The sequence below is a fragment of the Ranitomeya imitator genome, chromosome 4 (assembly GCF_032444005.1).
Source record: "Ranitomeya imitator isolate aRanImi1 chromosome 4, aRanImi1.pri, whole genome shotgun sequence".
NCBI classification, from domain to species: Eukaryota; Metazoa; Chordata; class Amphibia; order Anura; family Dendrobatidae; genus Ranitomeya; species Ranitomeya imitator.
Window position 1 is genome coordinate 13,109,956 of NC_091285.1, and position 18,952 is coordinate 13,128,907.

Genomic DNA, 18,952 nt, shown 5'->3' on the forward strand with positions numbered 1-18,952 from the left:
ACTCGGGTATTCTCTACTCCAACATATCAGATTCTTGCCTACCGTGGAAACATTCAAAAGGAACTTGAATATTACCTCTTCCCACAAGCCTGCAACCTGCAGTAACCACCGATCCACTACATGACCAGCTCTGCCCTCACCTATCCCTTTGTAGATTGTGGGCCCTCGCTCCTCCTGTACCAGTCGTGACGTTTATTAAGATTATTGTACTTTTTATTATCCATACCCCTTTGCTCCCCTGACCAGTGATTTCTCTGTCTCACAGTCATTAATCCTAGCAGGACTCAGGTCTGTGACTAGATGTAAGGTCTCACAAAAAAGTGCGGGAAATTCAAAATCCCCAACAGTTCTGTGCTCCGCCGACATGTGAGGAGGGGCTGGTGATCGCCCTGTGCCTGAAGTCTGCTCTTTGGGAACTGGAGACATCAGGCACTAATGGGTTAACACTAAGTGTCGGGATTGGCTGAGCACTGAACATGAATTTCCTGCACAATGGCCAGTAGTTTCTCCCGCTCATTGTTCTCCATGTAACATGTGGGGGCAAGTAGATCTGGTATATTCCGCACTGACTATTATACTGTTTGGGCTTGTAAAACATCATGAGGGTTACCCTTATTAATTTTACGCACTTATTTAGCACCTTACAGATGTGCTCATTAGGGCTCACAATCTACATTCCCCATCATTAAGGTTTTGAAGTGAGGAACCCATGTAATCACAAGGAGGAACACCAACTCCTTGCAGATGTTGTCCTTGGTGGGATTTGAATGCTCTGCACCCACAACCCAAAGGCTCTTCAAAGAGCCACCCACCCCATCTACATCAGGGCTGTGGCTGCTTGTCTGTGTCCTGCTGCCCAACACTATACGGCACAGTATGTGGTGTGTAAGTGGATATTTCACACCCTTGGAGTTTTGACAAAGTAAAACAAACTGCCAACATAACAGGGATCTACCCACTTTGTCCGAGTATATCTCATACTCTACCTTTATTAATCATCTTAGCCATTAACAGATTTGTACATACAGAACATCACACCAGAGATCAGCGGCGTCAGCTCTTGTGGTGACGGTGTGGGTGGCTCTTAGAAGAGCCTTTGTGTTGTGTGGATGATACGGGGTCAGTGTCGCTCACTTGCTCTTCTTGCTGCTCTCGGTCTTCTTGGGCAGCAGCACGGCCTGGATGTTGGGCAGGACGCCCCCCTGGGCGATGGTCACCCCACCCAGCAGCCTGTTCAGCTCCTCGTCATTGCGCACGGCCAGCTGCAGGTGTCGGGGGATGATGCGGGTCTTCTTGTTGTCCCGGGCGGCATTGCCGGCTAATTCCAGGATCTCAGCGGTCAGATACTCCAGCACAGCAGCCAGATAGACCGGAGCACCGGCGCCCACCCTCTCAGCATAGTTACCCTTGCGGAGAAGCCTGTGCACACGACCAACCGGGAACTGCAGTCCTGCCCGGGATGAGCGGGTCTTGGCTTTAGCACGGACCTTCCCTCCTTGTTTGCCGCGTCCAGACATCACTGCACTCAGTTATCAGCAGATAGAGAACTCTATTGTGTGGTGACTATGCCGTCTCCTGCGCCTTTTATAACCTGCTACTGCTCCGCCTCCTCTCCTGCCATTGGCTGAATCTGAAGTCACCAATGCAAACAAGACTTGTGGAAACACCAATGGGCTGCAGTGGGCGGGTATTATTGCATCTACTCTACTCACATGACTTTCTCACCCAATAGAACAGTGATCTGACAGCATTGCTCATTTGCATGGACGGTCTATAAATACGGCCGCTCTGGGAGGAGCAGGATCATTATTTTCTTTCTCCAGTGAAGAGAACATTCTGCTACCATCATGCCTGATCCTGCCAAGTCTGCACCAGCAGCCAAGAAGGGCTCCAAGAAAGCTGTGACCAAGACTCAGAAGAAGGATGGTAAGAAGCGGAGGAAGACCAGGAAGGAGAGCTATGCCATCTATGTGTACAAGGTGCTGAAGCAGGTCCACCCTGACACCGGCATCTCCTCCAAGGCCATGGGCATCATGAACTCCTTTGTCAATGACATCTTTGAGCGCATCGCAGGGGAAGCCTCCCGCCTGGCTCACTACAACAAGCGCTCCACCATCACCTCCCGGGAGATCCAGACCGCTGTGCGCCTGCTGCTGCCCGGAGAGCTGGCCAAGCACGCCGTGTCTGAGGGCACCAAGGCCGTCACCAAGTACACCAGCGCCAAGTGATCTGCTCCGTGCTCTGCACCCACAACCCAAAGGCTCTTCTAAGAGCCACCCACCCCGTCTACATCAGAGCTGTGGCTGCTTGTCTGTGTCCTGCTGCACTGACCGGCTGTATAAGAGATGACCTGCAAAAATATATTGCAGAAAACATAATTGATCACGAGCCTGGATTCATGAACGAGAATTTGTGTTTAACCAGCATGTTGGATTTCTCTGAGAAGGTAAGTGCTCTTCTACATATTGGTCATGCGACTTATGTGATTATATTGACTTTGTAAAGACTTCTGATACTGCACCATACAACTGCCTTGTACAGATGCTCCAGAAGCTGGAACTACCGACACTGCAGATGGGTGAAGAAACTGGTTGTGGTACAAGAAACCAATGTTGTAAATGGTAATTTCTCTAAATACGATATGGTCAGAAGTGGTGACCACAAGGATCTGTTAAGACCAATTCTTTTTATTAATGAACTTGTGGATGGGAAGAAGTGTAAAGTGTCTGTTTACAGAACAGGACAAAGCCTTCTGTGTTCTGCCTACGAGTAAGCTGAGCAGCAGTACTCAGTCAGGCAACATCAAAGAGAAAGGATTTTAGTTTTTTTTTTTTTTTTTTAAAATGAAAATCTTGTGATCTTAATGTATGTCCAAGTTATTTAGAGGGGTAACATGTAAAATTTGGGATCCAGTTTGGGGCTAAACATTTAAAAAAAATATTAGGATGTTTAAGACATGGCATGGAGGCCTCATGCTCCGTTACTTCTCGCTTTATTCTCTCCCAGAGAACAAGGACCTAGTGTTGGTAATAGCAGAGGATGGGATGTGAGCTCTCTGCACTTTCCCTGATGTTACACACCTTTCGCTCACCAGACTGGAGAACTCCCGAAAGAGTGATATATTCCTACATCTGAATCTATTTATTTCCATATGTCCAAAAAAATAAGTGTGACACATCAAAGTTCATGAACCAAGATAATCTAATATGGTGGACCACCATTAGATGAGAAGTGATTTTAACTCGATGATAAAACAAAGAATAATTTTATTAAATATCACTATATAAAAAGACCGGGAATAAAATCATCCAGTAATGGAAAAATAAAAAATGGTGAGGGGGGCTACCCGATGTGAATCTGAAGAGATATCAGAAGAGGACAGTGTGGGCTGAGATGGTGGTAATATCCATAGCAAGCAGAAAATGCATAGCACTGAAGTTGCAATAAACTACTGCGATGTAGTATACCACAGCACTAACCTAAAAAACAATAAACCCCACAATGCCTCAACTGAGTACAATATCAGTATGCCAGTGTGGCCAGAAATGCTCTGCCCTGGTTCCACACTAAGAATGCCCCCCCCCTCCTCCTTTTTATTTTATATATTGATATTTAATAAAATTTATTTTTTAATAATTGAGTTGGAATCACTTCTCATCTAATGGTGATCCACCATATTAGAATGTTGGTTCCTGAATCTCACATTATCAGTTTGGGTTTATGGCACTACATGGAATACAGCAGTATGTAACCCTTTGCTCCCCAGAACGGTGGAGTCAGATCTTTGACTATAACATTTTCGCGGGAAATTCAAAATCCCCAACGGTTCTGTCCTCTGCTCACATCTGAGGGGGAAGAGGTTGGTGATCATCCTGTGGGAACTGGAAATATCGGGTACTAAAGGGTTAACGCTAAGTGTCTGAGGGGGAAGTGATCCTGTGCTGCCCATGGGCGGAGCCATAGCCTTACTGAGTGCTGATTGGCTGACACTGAACATGAAATTCCTGATAGATTTCTTGCTCTTTGTTCTCATTGTAACACATGGTGGTGGCTCCTACCAGACTGAGTAAATCAGGTATATTCCTCAGACCATGACTATTATACTGTTTGGGCATGTGCAACATAATATTGCATGTATGTGGATATTTCACCCCCCACCTGGATAGGACAGGCACAATACCCACTGTACAAGGCCATCTGGCTGGTGTGGTTATGTTCCCCATAGGCCCTAGTGTAATGCAGAATCTCGGCCATTTATTAAATCTGTACGTTCAGAACATCACAGTACAACCACATATAGAAAAAGAACAAACCGCTTTTATTTATATTCATTAAAACCCCAATTATAACAAATTAGGGCGGTAGAGGGTCATAAGCAACAACATATTAGATCAGCTGGGTGTAGCAAATGGTTGTCACTAATAAGAAATAATCTTAAGTGAGACAATGTCTAACCCTTAGTGATCCTTCCTGACAGCGGAGGCTGGCACCCTAGTGATTCGATATGGTGGCGCCGCTAAATGTTAGCTATCCATACCTGACCCTCACTGGGCAAACCCTCACCTCCCAACCGTCCCAAATCCAGCGGGGCAGTCACGATTTTGACAGTCTGCCCCGTGGTCACGGGCGGGACATTAGTTTCCCGCCCTGCAATCTCAGCCTCATACTGATCACTCCTCCCGCAGAGCAAAACATTACTTATATGGCTGCTCTGTGCACACAGGACCTGTATGGTCACAGGAGGGGAGGAGTCAGGGGTCACATGATCGGGACCTCCGTCTACAGCAGGGGTGTCAAATTGCATTCCTCGAGGGCCGCAAACAGGTCATGTTTTCAGGATTTCCTTGTATTGCACAAGGTGCTGGAATCATTCTGTGCAGGTGATTAAATTATCACCTGTGCAATACAAGGAAATCCTGAAAACATGACCTGTTTGCGGCCCTCGAGGAATGCAGTTTGACACCTCTGGTCTACAGTATGTACGCAAGACTCTGCTGGTTGTCATGGTGCTGGATGAGGATACGTTTGTGTGGGGTCAGGAGGTGTTTACAGTGTGGATGTAGCAGAGCCGTGTGTGTATGAGGTGTACGGAACAAAGCTGTATGTGTACGAGGTGTACGGAGCAGAGTTGTATGTGTACGAGGTGTACGGAGCAGAGTTGTGTGTGTACGATGTGTACGGAGCGGAGCCGTGTGGGTACGATGTGTACGGATCGCAGCCGCATGTGCACGAAGTGTACGGAGCGCAGCCGCGTGTGTACGTGGTGTACGGAGCACAGCCATGTGTGTACGGAGCCAAGCTGTGTGTGTACGGAGCGGAGCCGCGTGTGTACTAGGTGTACGGAGCGCAGCCGTGTGTGTACGAGGTATACGGAGCGGGGAGTTGCGTGTGCAAGGTGTACGGAGCAGAGCTGCGTGTGTATGAGGTGTATGGAGCGGAGCCGCGGGTGTACGGAGTGGACACTAGCTGTGTCGGATCGGAGCAGATATTGCTTCTCGCTCTGACACTGACTGGCACAGGAGACACGGAGAGGTCATTATCAGTGGCGTAGCGGAGCTGCAGCGATGTGAACAGTCGCACAGCTGGATGACACCATTCAGCGCCGAGAGAGTGGAAGCTTCTGCAAGGGAGCACATTGAAAGGTGTGTGTGTGTAGTGATGGAGAAGGCAATGATGGAGGTGGGGTAACCATGTGTGGCCATTATACTGTACGCAGTATCATGTGGGGACATTATACAGTATGGAGCACTGCGTGGCCACTATGCTGTACCCAGCATCATGTGTGGCCATTATACTGTACCCAGCATTATGTTGGGCCATTTTACTGTACCCAGTATCATGTGGGGCCATTATACAGTATGCAGCATTATGTGGGGCCATTTTACTGTACCCAGTATCATGTGGGGCCATTATACAGTACGCAGCTGTTATGGCTGGCAATCAGGCAACACAGCGTGCAGTAATCAGCGCACATACAGAGATCTGGCAATAACCAAAAACAATAGGACGAGCTCTGAGACGTGGAATCTCTGTAGACTGCAGTACCTGATCTATCCTCACACAACTATAAGCAGCAGTGGATTGCGCCTATCAACTACCTATGCAACTCGGCACTGCCTGAGGAGCTGACTAGCCTGAAGATAGAAATACAAGCCTGACTTACCTCAGAGAAATACCCCAAAGGAATAGGCAGCCCCCCACATATAATGACTGTTAGCAAGATGAAAAGACAAACGTAGGAATGAAATAGATTCAGCAAAGTGAGGCCCGATATTCTAGACAGAGCGAGGATAGCAAAGAGAACTATGCAGTCTACAAAAAACCCTAAAACGAAAACCACGCAAAGGGGCAAAAAGACCCACCGTGCCGAACTAACAGCACGGCGGTGCACCCCTTTGCTTCTCAGAGCTTCCAGCAAAAGTTAATAGCAAGCTGGACAGAAAAAACAGAAAACAAACTAGAAGCACTTATCTAGCAGAGCAGCAGGCCCAAGGAAAGATGCAGTAGCTCAGATCCAACACTGGAACATTGACAAGGAGCAAGGAAGACAGACTCAGGTGGAGCTAAATAGCAAGGCAGCCAACGAGCTCACCAAAACACCTGAGGGAGGAAGCCCAGAGACTGCAATACCACTTGTGACCACAGAAGTGAACTCAGCCACAGAATTCACAACACGCAGCATCATGTGAGGCAATTATACTGTACGCAGCATCATGTGAGGCAATTATACTGTACGCAGCATCATGTGAGGCCGTTATACTGTACGCAGCATCATGTGTGTCCATTATACTGTATCCAGCATCATGTTGGGCCATTATACTGTACGCAGCATCATGTGGGGGCCATTATACTGTATGCAGCATCATGTGGGGGCCATTATACTGTATGCAGCATCATGTGGGGGCCATTATACAGTGTTGAGCATCATGTGTGGCTATTATACAGTATGGAGCAGTGTGTGTGGCCATTATACAGTATTGAGCATCATGTGTGGCCATTATACAGTATTGAGCATCATGTGTGGCCATTATACAGTATGGAACACTGTGTGGCCATTATACAGTATAGAGCATAATGTGTGGCCATTATACAGTATGGAGCATCATGTGTGACCATTATACAGTATTGAGCACTATGTGTGGCCATTAGTGTTGAGCGATACCATCCGATACTTGAAAGTATCGGTATCGGATAGTATCGGCCGATACCCGAAAAGTATCGGATATCGCCGATACCGATATCCGATACCAATACAAGTCAATGGGACACCAAGTATCGGAAGGTATCCTGATGGTTCCCAGGGTCTGAAGGAGAGGAAACTCTCCTTCAGGCCCTGGGATCCATATTAATGTGTAAAATAAAGAATTAAAATAAAAAATATTGATATATTCACCTCTCCGGCGGCCCCTGGACATCACGCTGGTAACCGGCAGGCTTCTTTGTTTAAAATGAGCGCGTTTAGGACCTGAGAATGACGTCACGGCTTCTGATTGGTCGCGTGCCGCTCATGTGACCGCCACGCGACCAATCAGAAGCCGCGACGTCATTCGCAGGTCCTAAATTCCTAGAATGAGGAGTTTAGTGAATGAGAATGACGTCGCGGCTTCTGATTGGTCGCGTGGCGGTCACATGAGCGGCACGCGACCAATCAGAAGCCGCGACGTCATTCTCAGGTCCTAAACGCACTCATTTTAAACAAAGAAGCCTGCCGGTTACCAGCGTGATGTCCAGGGGCCGCCGGAGAGGTGAATATATCAATATTTTTTATTTTAATTCTTTATTTTACACATCCCTATGGATCCGATACCGATACCCGATACCACAAAAGTATCGGATCTCGGTATCAGAATTCCGACACCGCAAGTATCGGCCGATACCCGATACTTGCGGTATCGGAATGCTCAACACTAGTGGCCATTATACAGTATAGAGCATCATGTGTGGCCAGCGTCGGACTGGAGCACCTTGGGCCCACCAGAGAAAATCATTCTTGGGGCCCACTATGTAGCTACATAGAAATAGATACAAGACCACCAATTGTGCAGTAAAAAGTGCTAATATCAGGACACTAATATCAGGGTATAATATAAGGTAGTTCACGTCTTAATTATGTAGCAGGGGTTGGGGTAGCCCCCTCACAGAATATAATTTAGCCCCATGATAAAATATAACGCAGTCCCTTCTCATAGAATACAATGCAGCACCCCACAAAATATAATGCAACCCCCACAGGCATAATGCAGTTCCCACCATAGAATATAATGTAGCACCCTCATAGGGTATAATGCAGCCACCACAGAATATAATGTAGTCAACTGAGAGAATGCAGCCCCCCCATAGAGTACACTGTAGCCCCCTCACATAGTATGATGTAGCCCCCTATAATATAATGTAGTCCCCTGAGAATAATGCAGTCCCCCACAGAATATAATGTAGCCCCCTCATAAAGTGTAATGCAGCCCCTCTCCACCCCATCATTGTCCTCATCACCACCCTTATCATTGCCTTCTCCCCCACCACCCCTATCAATCTCCCCCACCACCTCTATCACTGCCCATTCCACCACCTGCATCATTGCCTCCTTCCCCACCATCATTATCCATTTCATCACCTCCATCATTGCCTCCCCCCACCTTTATTGCACATCACCTCCATCATTGCCTCCCACCTCCACCATTGCTCATTGCCTCCCCCTCCACCATCATTGCCCATCACCTCCATCATTCCCTCCCTCACCATGATTGCCCATCACCTCCATAATTGTCCCCCCCACCACCACCAATGCCCATCACCTCCATCATTGCTTCCCCCACCATCATTGCCTCCCCACCACCACCATTGCCCATCACCTCCATCATTGTCTCCCCCACCACCATCATTGCCCATCACCTCCATCATTGCCTCCCCCCACCACCATCATTGCTTATTACCTCCATCATTGCCTCCCCACCATCTTTGCCTATCACCTCCATCATTGCCTCCCCCACCATCATTGCCCATCACTTTCATCATTGCCTCCCCTCACCCTCATTGCCCATCACCTCCATCATTGTCTCCCCCATCATTGCCCATCTCTTCCATCATTGCCTCCCCACCACCATCGTCATTGCCCATCACCTCCATCATTGTCTCCCCCTACCAATATCATTGTCCTTCACCACACACACAGCTCACCAACACACACACAGCACAGCTCACCACCCTGCAGCAGCCGCTCACCCTAGCAGCCTCTTCCTCGCTGGATTCCTGGAAGCTACTCTACTGAGACAGCAGCACGCTGGATGATGACAGGAAGCAGGACGCTGGGAGGTGAGCTGCTCTGTGAGTTTGTGTGCCTGCATGTGTGCTGTGTGTGCGTATGCGTTACTTTGTGAGTGAGTGTGTGTGTGGTGTGGCTTTACATGCGGGCAGTGTTAGCTGCACCCTGCGGCTAATGCTGCCCGCTATTAAAGATAAGTTGTATTCACTCCTCTCCACGCCCATAGGGGCGTGGGGAAGCGTGAATATTCATTTTGCTTTAGCAGCGGGGACAGGAGGATCCTGTCTCCAGCTGATGCTACTGGCACAGGGTGGGCCCCCTCAACTCAGGGGCCCTATAGCCACTGTGTGGGGGCCCTAGGCAGCTGCTGGCCAGTATGCCAGCAGATGTCAGTACCACAGCCCACCGGAGAATCCTCCGGTTCACCGGTGGGCCAGTCCGAGCCTCTGTGTGGCCATTATATAGTATAGAGCATCATGTGTGGCCATTATACAGTACTAGATGGTGGCCCGATTCTAACTCATCGGGTATTTTAGAATATGTATGTATATAGCAGCCATGTAGTATATAGCATACAAGCGATGCTTGTCTTTTTATATAACATATAAATAGTACGTGGCCTGTGCTATACCGTATGTGTCTGCTATATACATACATATTGTAGAATACCCGATGCGTTAATACAGGCCACGCAATATATAACACAGCCCACGCAGTATATAGCAGCCACGTAGTATATAACACAGGTGATGTAGTATATAACAGCCCACGCAGTACAAAACACAGGCCACATAGTATGTAACACTGGCCATGTAGTATATAACGCAGCCCACGCAGTATTTAGCAGTGTGGGCACATATCCCTGTTAAAAAAAAATAATGAATTAAAATAAAGTTACATACTCACCCCCTGGGATCCAACGGCGCTCTGGCGATTGGCACGCGGCTGCCGCCATCTTCCGTTTCCAGGATGCATTGCGAAATTACCCAGAAGACTTAGCGGTCTCGCGAGACCGCTAAGTCTTCTGGGTAATTTCGCAATACATTTTTGGGACCAGAAGCTGGCGGAAGGCGCAAGCGCATCGTCGGACTACGGAGGGTGAGTATAGCAGGTTTTTTTTAATTATTATTTTTAACATTTGATTTTTTTTACTATTGACGCTGCATAGGCGTTATCAATAGTAAAACGTTGGGGACACAGGATTAATAGCAGCGGTAACTGAGTGCGTAACCCGCAGCATAACGTGGTCCGTTACCACTGGCATTAACCCTGTGTGAGCGGTGACCGGAGGGGAGTATGGAGCGAGCGGGCGCCGGGCACTAACTGCAGGGGAGTAGGGAGGGACTAATTGGACTGTGCCCGTCGCTGACTGGTCGTGGCAGCCATGAGAGGCAGCTGGCAAGACCAATCAGCGACTTGGATTCCATGACAGACAGAGGCTGCGACCAATGAATATCCATGACAGACAGACGTGACCCTTAGACAATTATATAGTGTATGGAGCACTGTGTGTGGCCATTATACAGTATGGAGCATCATGTGCTGCCATTATACAGTATTGAGCACTATGTGTGGCCATTATGGCATTATTGGATTCCCTAGCAACCCCCACATGTACTTATGCTGGCTAACAGATGTAAATCATTCAGCTGCGTCAAGAAAAACTAAATTTCCGAGCACTAAAAAATACTCGGAGGACACCCAAGCGTGCTTGAGAAATCTCGAGTAACGTGTATATTCGCTCATCACAGGGAACATGGAAAGATTAGTGGTGCCTCACCGGAATCCAAATGAACACAGGTGCCAGGAACAAGTGGCTGCATACCACTTAATAGCAACTGAAAAAAGGAAAGGAAAAAAGTTCCAGCACAAGAAGTCTTCATAAAATCTTCAGTATATTCTCACGTCAAGAAAAAAAACAGCATGCGGGGACGCAGCCCCTAAATGGCTGACGCGTTTCGAACAAAGTTCTTAGTCATAGGCATATGAACAATACATAAAAACATCCTTCTATACCCATTCCATTAAGTAAAACCATGTACACCTGTTGCTTGACATGATTGGTTTACATTCATTGCAAAGTCAAATGTGAGACAGCCTACCAGAAAATCAGGACGCCTACACAGATTATATTGTCTCCTTATCCACAAAAGAGAAGTTTGTGAGATATATCACCACTGGTGTGATATACCACATCACACCAGAGATCAGCGGCGTCAGCTCTTATGGTGACGGTGTGGGTGGCTCTTAAAAGAGCCTTTGGGTTGTGTGGATGATACAGGGTCAGTGTCGCTCACTTGCTCTTTTTGCTGCTCTCGGTCTTCTTGGGCAGCAGCACGGCCTGGATGTTGGGCAGGACGCCCCCCTGGGCGATGGTCACCCCACCCAGCAGCCTGTTCAGCTCCTCGTCATTGCGCACGGCCAGCTGCAGGTGTCGGGGGATGATGCGGGTCTTCTTGTTATCCCGGGCGGCATTGCCGGCTAATTCCAGGATCTCAGCGGTCAGATACTCCAGCACAGCAGCCAGATAGACCGGAGCACCGGCGCCCACCCTCTCAGCATAGTTACCCTTGCGGAGAAGTCTGTGCACACGACCAACCGGGAACTGCAGTCCTGCCCGGGATGAGCGGGTCTTGGCTTTAGCACGGACCTTCCCTCCTTGTTTGCCGCGTCCAGACATCACTGCACTCACAGTTATCAGCAGACAGAGAACTCTATTGTGTGGTGAGTGTGCCGCCTCCTGCGCCTTTTATAACCTACTGCTGCCCCGCCTCCTCTCCTGCCAGTGGCTGCATCTAAAGTCACTAATGCAAACAAGGCTTGTGGAAACACCAATGAGCTGCAGAGGGAGGAAATCATGACGTTACATTGGTCACATGACATTCTCACCCAATAGAACAATGATCTGACAGCATTGCTCATTTGCATGGCCGGTCTATAAATACGGCCGCTCTGGGAGAAGCAGGATCATTATTTTCTTTTTCCAGTGAAGAGAACAGTGTGCTCTCATCATGCCCGATCCTGCCAAGTCTGCACCAGCAGCCAAGAAGGGCTCCAAGAAAGCTGTGACCAAGACTCAGAAGAAGGATGGTAAGAAGCGGAGGAAGACCAGGAAGGAGAGCTATGCCATCTATGTGTACAAGGTGCTGAAGCAGGTCCACCCTGACACCGGCATCTCCTCCAAGGCCATGGGCATTATGAACTCCTTTGTCAATGACATCTTTGAGCGCATCGCAGGGGAAGCCTCCCGCCTGGCTCACTACAACAAGCGCTCCACCATCACCTCCCGGGAGATCCAGACCGCTGTGCGCCTGCTGCTGCCCGGAGAGCTGGCCAAGCACGCCGTGTCTGAGGGCACCAAGGCCGTCACCAAGTACACCAGCGCCAAGTGATCTGCTCCGTGCTCTGCACCCACAACCCAAAGGCTCTTCTAAGAGCCACCCACCCCGTCTACATCAGAGCTGTGGCTGCGTGCCTGTGTCCTGCTGCACTGACCGGCATTGTAAAAGATGACCTGCAAAATATACTGCAGAAAACATACTCTACCACCAGCCTGGATATGTGGCATGAAAGAGAGGGCAGAGATGAGGATCACCTGGAGGCACCGAGCATGTGGAACTGGGGAAAGTTAGCAGCCATTGACACTGCTGGATAGTTACCACCCCCGGGTTAGCCCCCCCTTATTGAGAATTTGGGTAAAAAATCATTCTATTCGTTAGATCTTTGTTAGATCCGGTTTGATCAACCAAAACTAACGTTAGATCTCCCCTACAAAATTAGATATTTACGATCTATTTCAGGGGGGGCTAACCCGTAGCTAACCCCCCCTACTTTGAAATTTGCCGTTTTTTGGATGGATTCTAATAGATATTCGTTAGATCCGGTTTGATCAGCAAAAATTAACGTTAGATCTCCTTTCATTCCCGAGATATTGGGGGTGTCAGGTGGAGGGTTAGCTACGGGTTAGCCCCCCCTACTTTGAAATGTGCCGTTTTTTGGATGTATTCTAATAGATATTCGTTAGATGTGGTTTGATCAGCAAAAATTAACGTTAGATCTCCTTTCGTTCCCGAGATATTGGGGGTGTCAGGTGGGGGGTTAGCTACGGGTTAGCCCCTTACTTTGACATTTGCTGTTTTTTTTGTATGGATTCTGATAGATATTCGTTAGATCCGTTTGAGCAGCGGCGACTTCGGCAGGGGCCAGTTGTGGGCAACATCAGGACTTCACTGGCGATGTGTCGTGGTGGAGAAGGGGAGCAGTGTGCTGTGATGATTGTGAAGAGGCGGGCCTATAGGCATCACGGGGGACGAGAATGACTCACTGACCGAACTTTCAGATTGTCCCACTCACTCACCACCTACTCACTTCACTCTCTCTCTGTTGGTCTCCCCCAATGCTCTGTCCTTGGACCCCTCCTCTTCTCCATCTACACCTCAGGACTGCTGCTCAAACGAAATCCGTAGCAAAACCCCCACTTGACACCCCCAATATCTCGGGAACGAAAGGAGATCTAACGTTAACTTTTGCTGATCAAACCGGATCTAACGAATATCTATCAGAATCCATCCAAAAAATGGCAAATTTCAAAGTAGGGGGGGCTAACCCGTAGCTAACCCCCCACCTGACACCCCCAATATCTCGGGAATGAAAGGGGATCTAACGTTAATTTTTGCTGATCAAACCAGATCTAACGAATATATATTAGAATCCATCCAAAAAACGTCAAATTTCAAAGTAGGGGGGGCTAACCCGTAGCTAACCCCCCACCTGACACCCCCAATATCTCGGGAATGAAAGGAGATCTAACGTTAATTTTTGCTGATCAAACCAGATCTAACGAATATCTATTAGAATCCATCCAAAAAACGTCAAATTTCAAAGTAGGGGGGGGCTAACCCGTAGCTAACCCTCCACCTGACACCCCCAATATCTCGGGAATGAAAGGAGATCTAACGTTAATTTTTGCTGATCAAACCGGATCTAACGAATATCTATTAGAATCCATCCAAAAAACGGCAAATTTCAAAGTAGGAGGGGTTAGCTACGGGTTAGCCCCCCCCTGAAATAGATCGTAAATATCTAATTTTGTAGGGGAGATCTAACATTAGTTTTGGTTGATCAAACCGGATCTAACAAAGATCTAACGAATAGAATCATTTTTTACCCAAATTCTCAATAAGGGGGGGCTAACCCGGGGGTGGTTGGATAGTTCGGGTGGTGGGGCAGAGTGAAATGGGGGAAAGAGAATGAATTCTATTTTGTCCATGTTCAGTTTTGGAAAGCGAGCAGAAAAGAATGAAACAGCGGATAGACACTGTGGGATTTTAGTGAGTTAGGCTAGGTTCACATTGCGTTAGTGCAATCCGTTTAGCGCTAGCGGATTGCGCTAACGCAATGTTTTATATGGGGCTGCAGTCGGGGTCGCGGTAACGTCCCCGCTCTCGCAGATCCCCGATCTGCGAGAGCGGGGAACGGACCGCGGGCGCGCCTCGGACGCTGCAAGCAGCGTCCGCGGCGCGCCAGGAATCACCGGCGCGTCGCTAGCGCGTGCCGAACATGGCACGCGCTAGTGAAGCGCGTTCCCATTAGTGTGAATGGGCGCGTTAACGGCCGCGTTGCACGGCGTTAATTTCGCCGTGCAACGCGGTCCCATAACGCAATGGGAACCCAGCCTAAGGAGGTGATGTCGGGGCGAGATGGGTAGATCTGTGTGTCATTGGCGTAGAGATGATACTGCAAACTGGGATTCTATGAGCTGTCCCAGGCTTATATCCTCTTCATGTGATCATGTTTTATCTTGTCGTCATGTCTTTATAGTCAACAAAGTATTACATACTGTATCTACTTTCTTTGAACACTTTCTTTGGTTGTGATCTATTTCTAGGTCTGAATCTCATTGTCCCTAATGGAGAAGCCGATCATTTGTCTATCACAAGAGATACCTGAGCAAAGAACAGTATGGAGGTATAAAGCGCTATATGGGGGTATATGGCACTACATGGAGGAATACAGGAGTGTATTCAGCAGGGTATATAGCACCATGTGGTGGTATACAGCAGGATATGGAGAGTATATAGCACTATATGGGGGTACACAGCGGAATATGGAGGGTATATAGCACTCTATGGGGGTATACAGCAGGGTAAGGAGTATATAGCACTATATGGGGGTAAGCAGCAGGATATGGAGGATATATAATAGCACTATATGGGGGTATACAGCAGGGTAAGGAGTATATAGCACTATATGGGGGTATACAGCAGGACATGGAGGGTATATAATAGCACTATATGGGGGTATACAGAGGATATAACCCTTTGCTCCCCTGACCAGTAATGATCTCAGTGATTTCTCTCGGTCTCACGCCGCCATTGTTCCGAGCAGGAGGTCACCGGGGAGGACTCAGGTCTGTGACTAGATGTAACGTCCTCGCGATAAAAGCGGGAAAATGACAGGAAAAAGTGCGGGAAATTCAAAATCCCCAACAGTTCTGTGCTCCGCCCACATGTGAGGAGAAGCCGCGGCTCCTGCTGCTGGGGGAGGGGCTGGTGATCGCCCGGTGCCCGGATGGCTGCAGGCTGCTCTGCGGGAGCTGGAAACATCGGGCACTAAAGGGTTAACACCAAGTGTCTGCGGGGAAGTGACCCTGTGGGCGGAGCTATAGCCCTACTGAGTGCTGATTGGCTGAATGTGAAATTCCCGCCCAACGGCTGATAGTTTCTTCTTGGGTCTCCAATCTCCTCAGTAACACGTGGTGTCATGGCGGCGGCTGCTGTCAGGCTCAGTGGATGTGGTAGATTCTTCACTATGGGACAAGCTGTTAGCTGTGTATACAGCATATGGCGGTATATACCGCGCTATATGGGGGTCACACACCCCTATATGGAGTACGGGAGAATTTTCATCACTTTTTTAGGTTCCCTCCCGCTGTAAATAATGGCAGGATTATACCCACTGTGCCATCCTGACATTATACCCATCTCTGGCCCAAAGTCGTTTACCCCTTTCAATGACGCCTTTCGGGACCCACTTTGCCCATTTTCCTGTCAGTTTTCCCATCTGTGTCGCTGCTCTCACATCTGTTACATCCGGGCTCCTCGCTGCATCGTGTTTTATTGTGATTTTTGTTGTTAAACTTGAAAAAATGACAAATAAGAAACAAACATCACAATTATTATATTCTCCTGATATTACGCACCCTTCACTCCCCAGACCGGTGGGGGTTCCTGATCCATGATGAACTAAAGACTGATCTATTCCTAGGTCTGAATCTCACATTGTCATTAAAGGGAACCTGTCACACCCAAAATTGAAGGTGAACTAACCCCACCGGCATCAGGGGCTTATCTACAGCATTCTGTAATGCATTCTGTAATGCTGTAGATAAAGCCATCGATGTATCCTGAGAAAAAGAGGTTAGATTATACTCACCCAGGTGCGGTCCGGTCCAATGGGTGTCGCAGTCCAGCGCCTCCCATCTTCTTACTATGACGTCCTCTTCTTGTCTTCATGTTGCGGCTCTGGCGCAGGCGTACTGATTTGCCCTGTTGAGGGCAGAGCAAGGTACAGCAGTGCGCAGGCGCTGTGCCTCTGACCTTTCCCGACGCCTGCGCACTGCACTACTTTGCTCTGCCCTCAACAGGACACATCAGTACACCTGTGCCGAAGCCGCAGTGTGAAGACAAGAAGTCGGACGTCATCCTATGAAGATGGGAGGCCCTGGACTGGACAGCGACGCCCATTGGACCAGAACCAGACCGGGACCGCCCCTGGGTAAGTATAATCTAACCTCTTTTTCTCATCTTTCAGGATACACCGGGGGCTAATCTACAGCATTACAGAATGAAGTTGATAAGCCCCTGATACTGGTGGGCTTAGCTCACCCTCGATTTTGGGGGTGACAGGTTCCCTTTAATGGAGAAGCCGATCACTTGTTTATTGAAGCAGGAGCTACTTGAGAAATGCACAGTATGGAGGTTATGAAGTGGTATATAGCAGGTTATGAGGATTCATGGAGGATGTATAGTACTATGGGGCTATATAGCAGGATATGGGGGTATACAGCAGTATATGGGGGTTCACGGAGGATAATATAGCACTATGGGGGTATATAGCAGGATATGGGGGTGTACAGCCAGATATGGGGGTTTAGGACACTATATGGAGTAAAACAGGAGTATCTTCAGGGCACACAGAACTCTAGGTTCACATTGCGTTGGGGGAATCCGTTTAACGGATACGTTAACACACCCACTGCCATATATTATCCTAACGCATTTCAAAATCGGCATACATTAGCGAAGATGCGTTACTTTGTTACTTTGTAACGACCAATCACAAGCCGCGACGTCATCTAAGGTCCTTCAAGCGCTGATTCTTAGGAAGGAAGGCTGCGGGTTAGAACCAGAGCGCGTCCGAGGGTGAGTATATTCCTAATAGGTATACACTCACCCTCGGACGCGCCCTGGTTCTAACCCGCAGCCTTCCTTCCTAAGAATCAGCGCTTGAAGGACCTTAGATGACGTCGCGGCTTGTGATTGGTCGTGTGACGCCCATGTGACCGCTCACGCGACCAATCACAAGCCGCGACGTCATCGAAGGCCCTTCAGGCGCTCATTCTTAGGAAGGAAGGCTCCCGGTTACAACCAGGGCGCGTCCGAGGGTAAGTATTTCAATATTTTTTATTTTGATTCTTTATTTTACACATTAATATGGATCCCAGGGCCCGAAGGAGAGTTTCCTCTCCTTCAGACCCTGGGAACCATTAGAAACCCAATGCACTGCATTGGGTTTCGTGTTTCGGCCGACCCCGACCCCAACTTTTCTGTAGGATCGGCCGATTTCACTCGACCCGACTTTTGAAGAAGTCGGGTTTCGTGAAATCCGACCCGATCCTGTAAAAACAAAAGTCGCTCAACCCTAGTGACAGCACCCCTTGCCTCTGTGCCGTCTCGATGGGAGGGTCTGAGAAAACTGTCCCAGAACTTTACCATTGTTCCCCTGCCTGAGCTGGATTGCACTTCTGTCTCTCTCGCTTGGACTCCTTGGTTATACAACAATCTCTGACGTCTGCTGCCAGCGTTCTCACATGGGAATTTTCTAAGTAATTCCGCTACAAGGGCCCTCTGGTACTGCAACATTTTAGTACACCTCTCTGCCTCTAGTAGAAGAGATTGAAAGTTCTCATTGTAACGAGGGTCTAGAAGTGTCACCAACCAGTAATGAGTAGTGTTGAGCGATACCGTCCGATACTTGAAAGTATCGGTATCGGATAGTATCGGCCGATACCCGAAAAATATCGGATATCGCCGATACCGATATCCGATACCAATACAAGTCAATGGGACATCAAGTATCGGAATGTATCCTCATGGATCCCAGGGTCTGAAGGAGAGGAAACTCTCCTTCAGGCCCTGGGATCCATATTAAAGTGTAAAATAAAGAATTAAAATAAAAAATATTGTTATATTCACCTCTCCGGCGGCCCCTGGACATCAGCGGGAGGATCCGGCGTCCGGCACGGCTTCTTTCTTCAAAATGCGCGCCTTCAGGACCTGTGGAATGACGTCCCGGCTTCTGATTGGTCGCGTGCCGCCCATGTGACCGCCACGCGACCAATCAGAAGCCGCGACGTCATTCCTCAGGTCCTAGAAGGCGCTCATTCTAGGACTTTAGCTGAGGAATGACGTC

At 48.5% G+C, this 18,952-nt stretch overlaps 4 protein-coding genes across 4 annotated transcripts; 2 read left to right on the plus strand and 2 right to left on the minus strand.

The window, feature by feature from the left end:
* Nucleotides 1-974: 974 nt before the first annotated feature.
* On the minus strand, nucleotides 975-1,580 carry LOC138673869 (histone H2A type 1-like). Its single transcript, XM_069761901.1, has one exon. The coding sequence runs from the start codon at nucleotides 1,515-1,517 to the stop codon at nucleotides 1,131-1,133; it is 387 nt and encodes a 128-aa protein (XP_069618002.1). The 5' UTR covers nucleotides 1,518-1,580; the 3' UTR covers nucleotides 975-1,130.
* Nucleotides 1,581-1,806: 226 nt separating this feature from the next.
* On the plus strand, nucleotides 1,807-2,312 carry LOC138673870 (histone H2B). Its single transcript, XM_069761902.1, has one exon. It carries the CDS (start codon nucleotides 1,848-1,850, stop codon nucleotides 2,226-2,228), a length of 381 nt encoding a protein of 126 aa, XP_069618003.1. The 5' UTR covers nucleotides 1,807-1,847; the 3' UTR covers nucleotides 2,229-2,312.
* An 8,846-nt stretch (nucleotides 2,313-11,158) lies between these two features.
* Nucleotides 11,159-11,976, minus strand: LOC138675093 (histone H2A type 1-like). The gene has a single exon (XM_069763074.1). It carries the CDS (start codon nucleotides 11,937-11,939, stop codon nucleotides 11,553-11,555), a length of 387 nt encoding a protein of 128 aa, XP_069619175.1. The 5' UTR covers nucleotides 11,940-11,976; the 3' UTR covers nucleotides 11,159-11,552.
* A 253-nt stretch (nucleotides 11,977-12,229) lies between these two features.
* LOC138675094 (histone H2B) lies at nucleotides 12,230-12,725 on the plus strand. Its single transcript, XM_069763075.1, has one exon. It carries the CDS (start codon nucleotides 12,271-12,273, stop codon nucleotides 12,649-12,651), a length of 381 nt encoding a protein of 126 aa, XP_069619176.1. The 5' UTR covers nucleotides 12,230-12,270; the 3' UTR covers nucleotides 12,652-12,725.
* The last annotated feature ends 6,227 nt before the right edge of the window (nucleotides 12,726-18,952 follow it).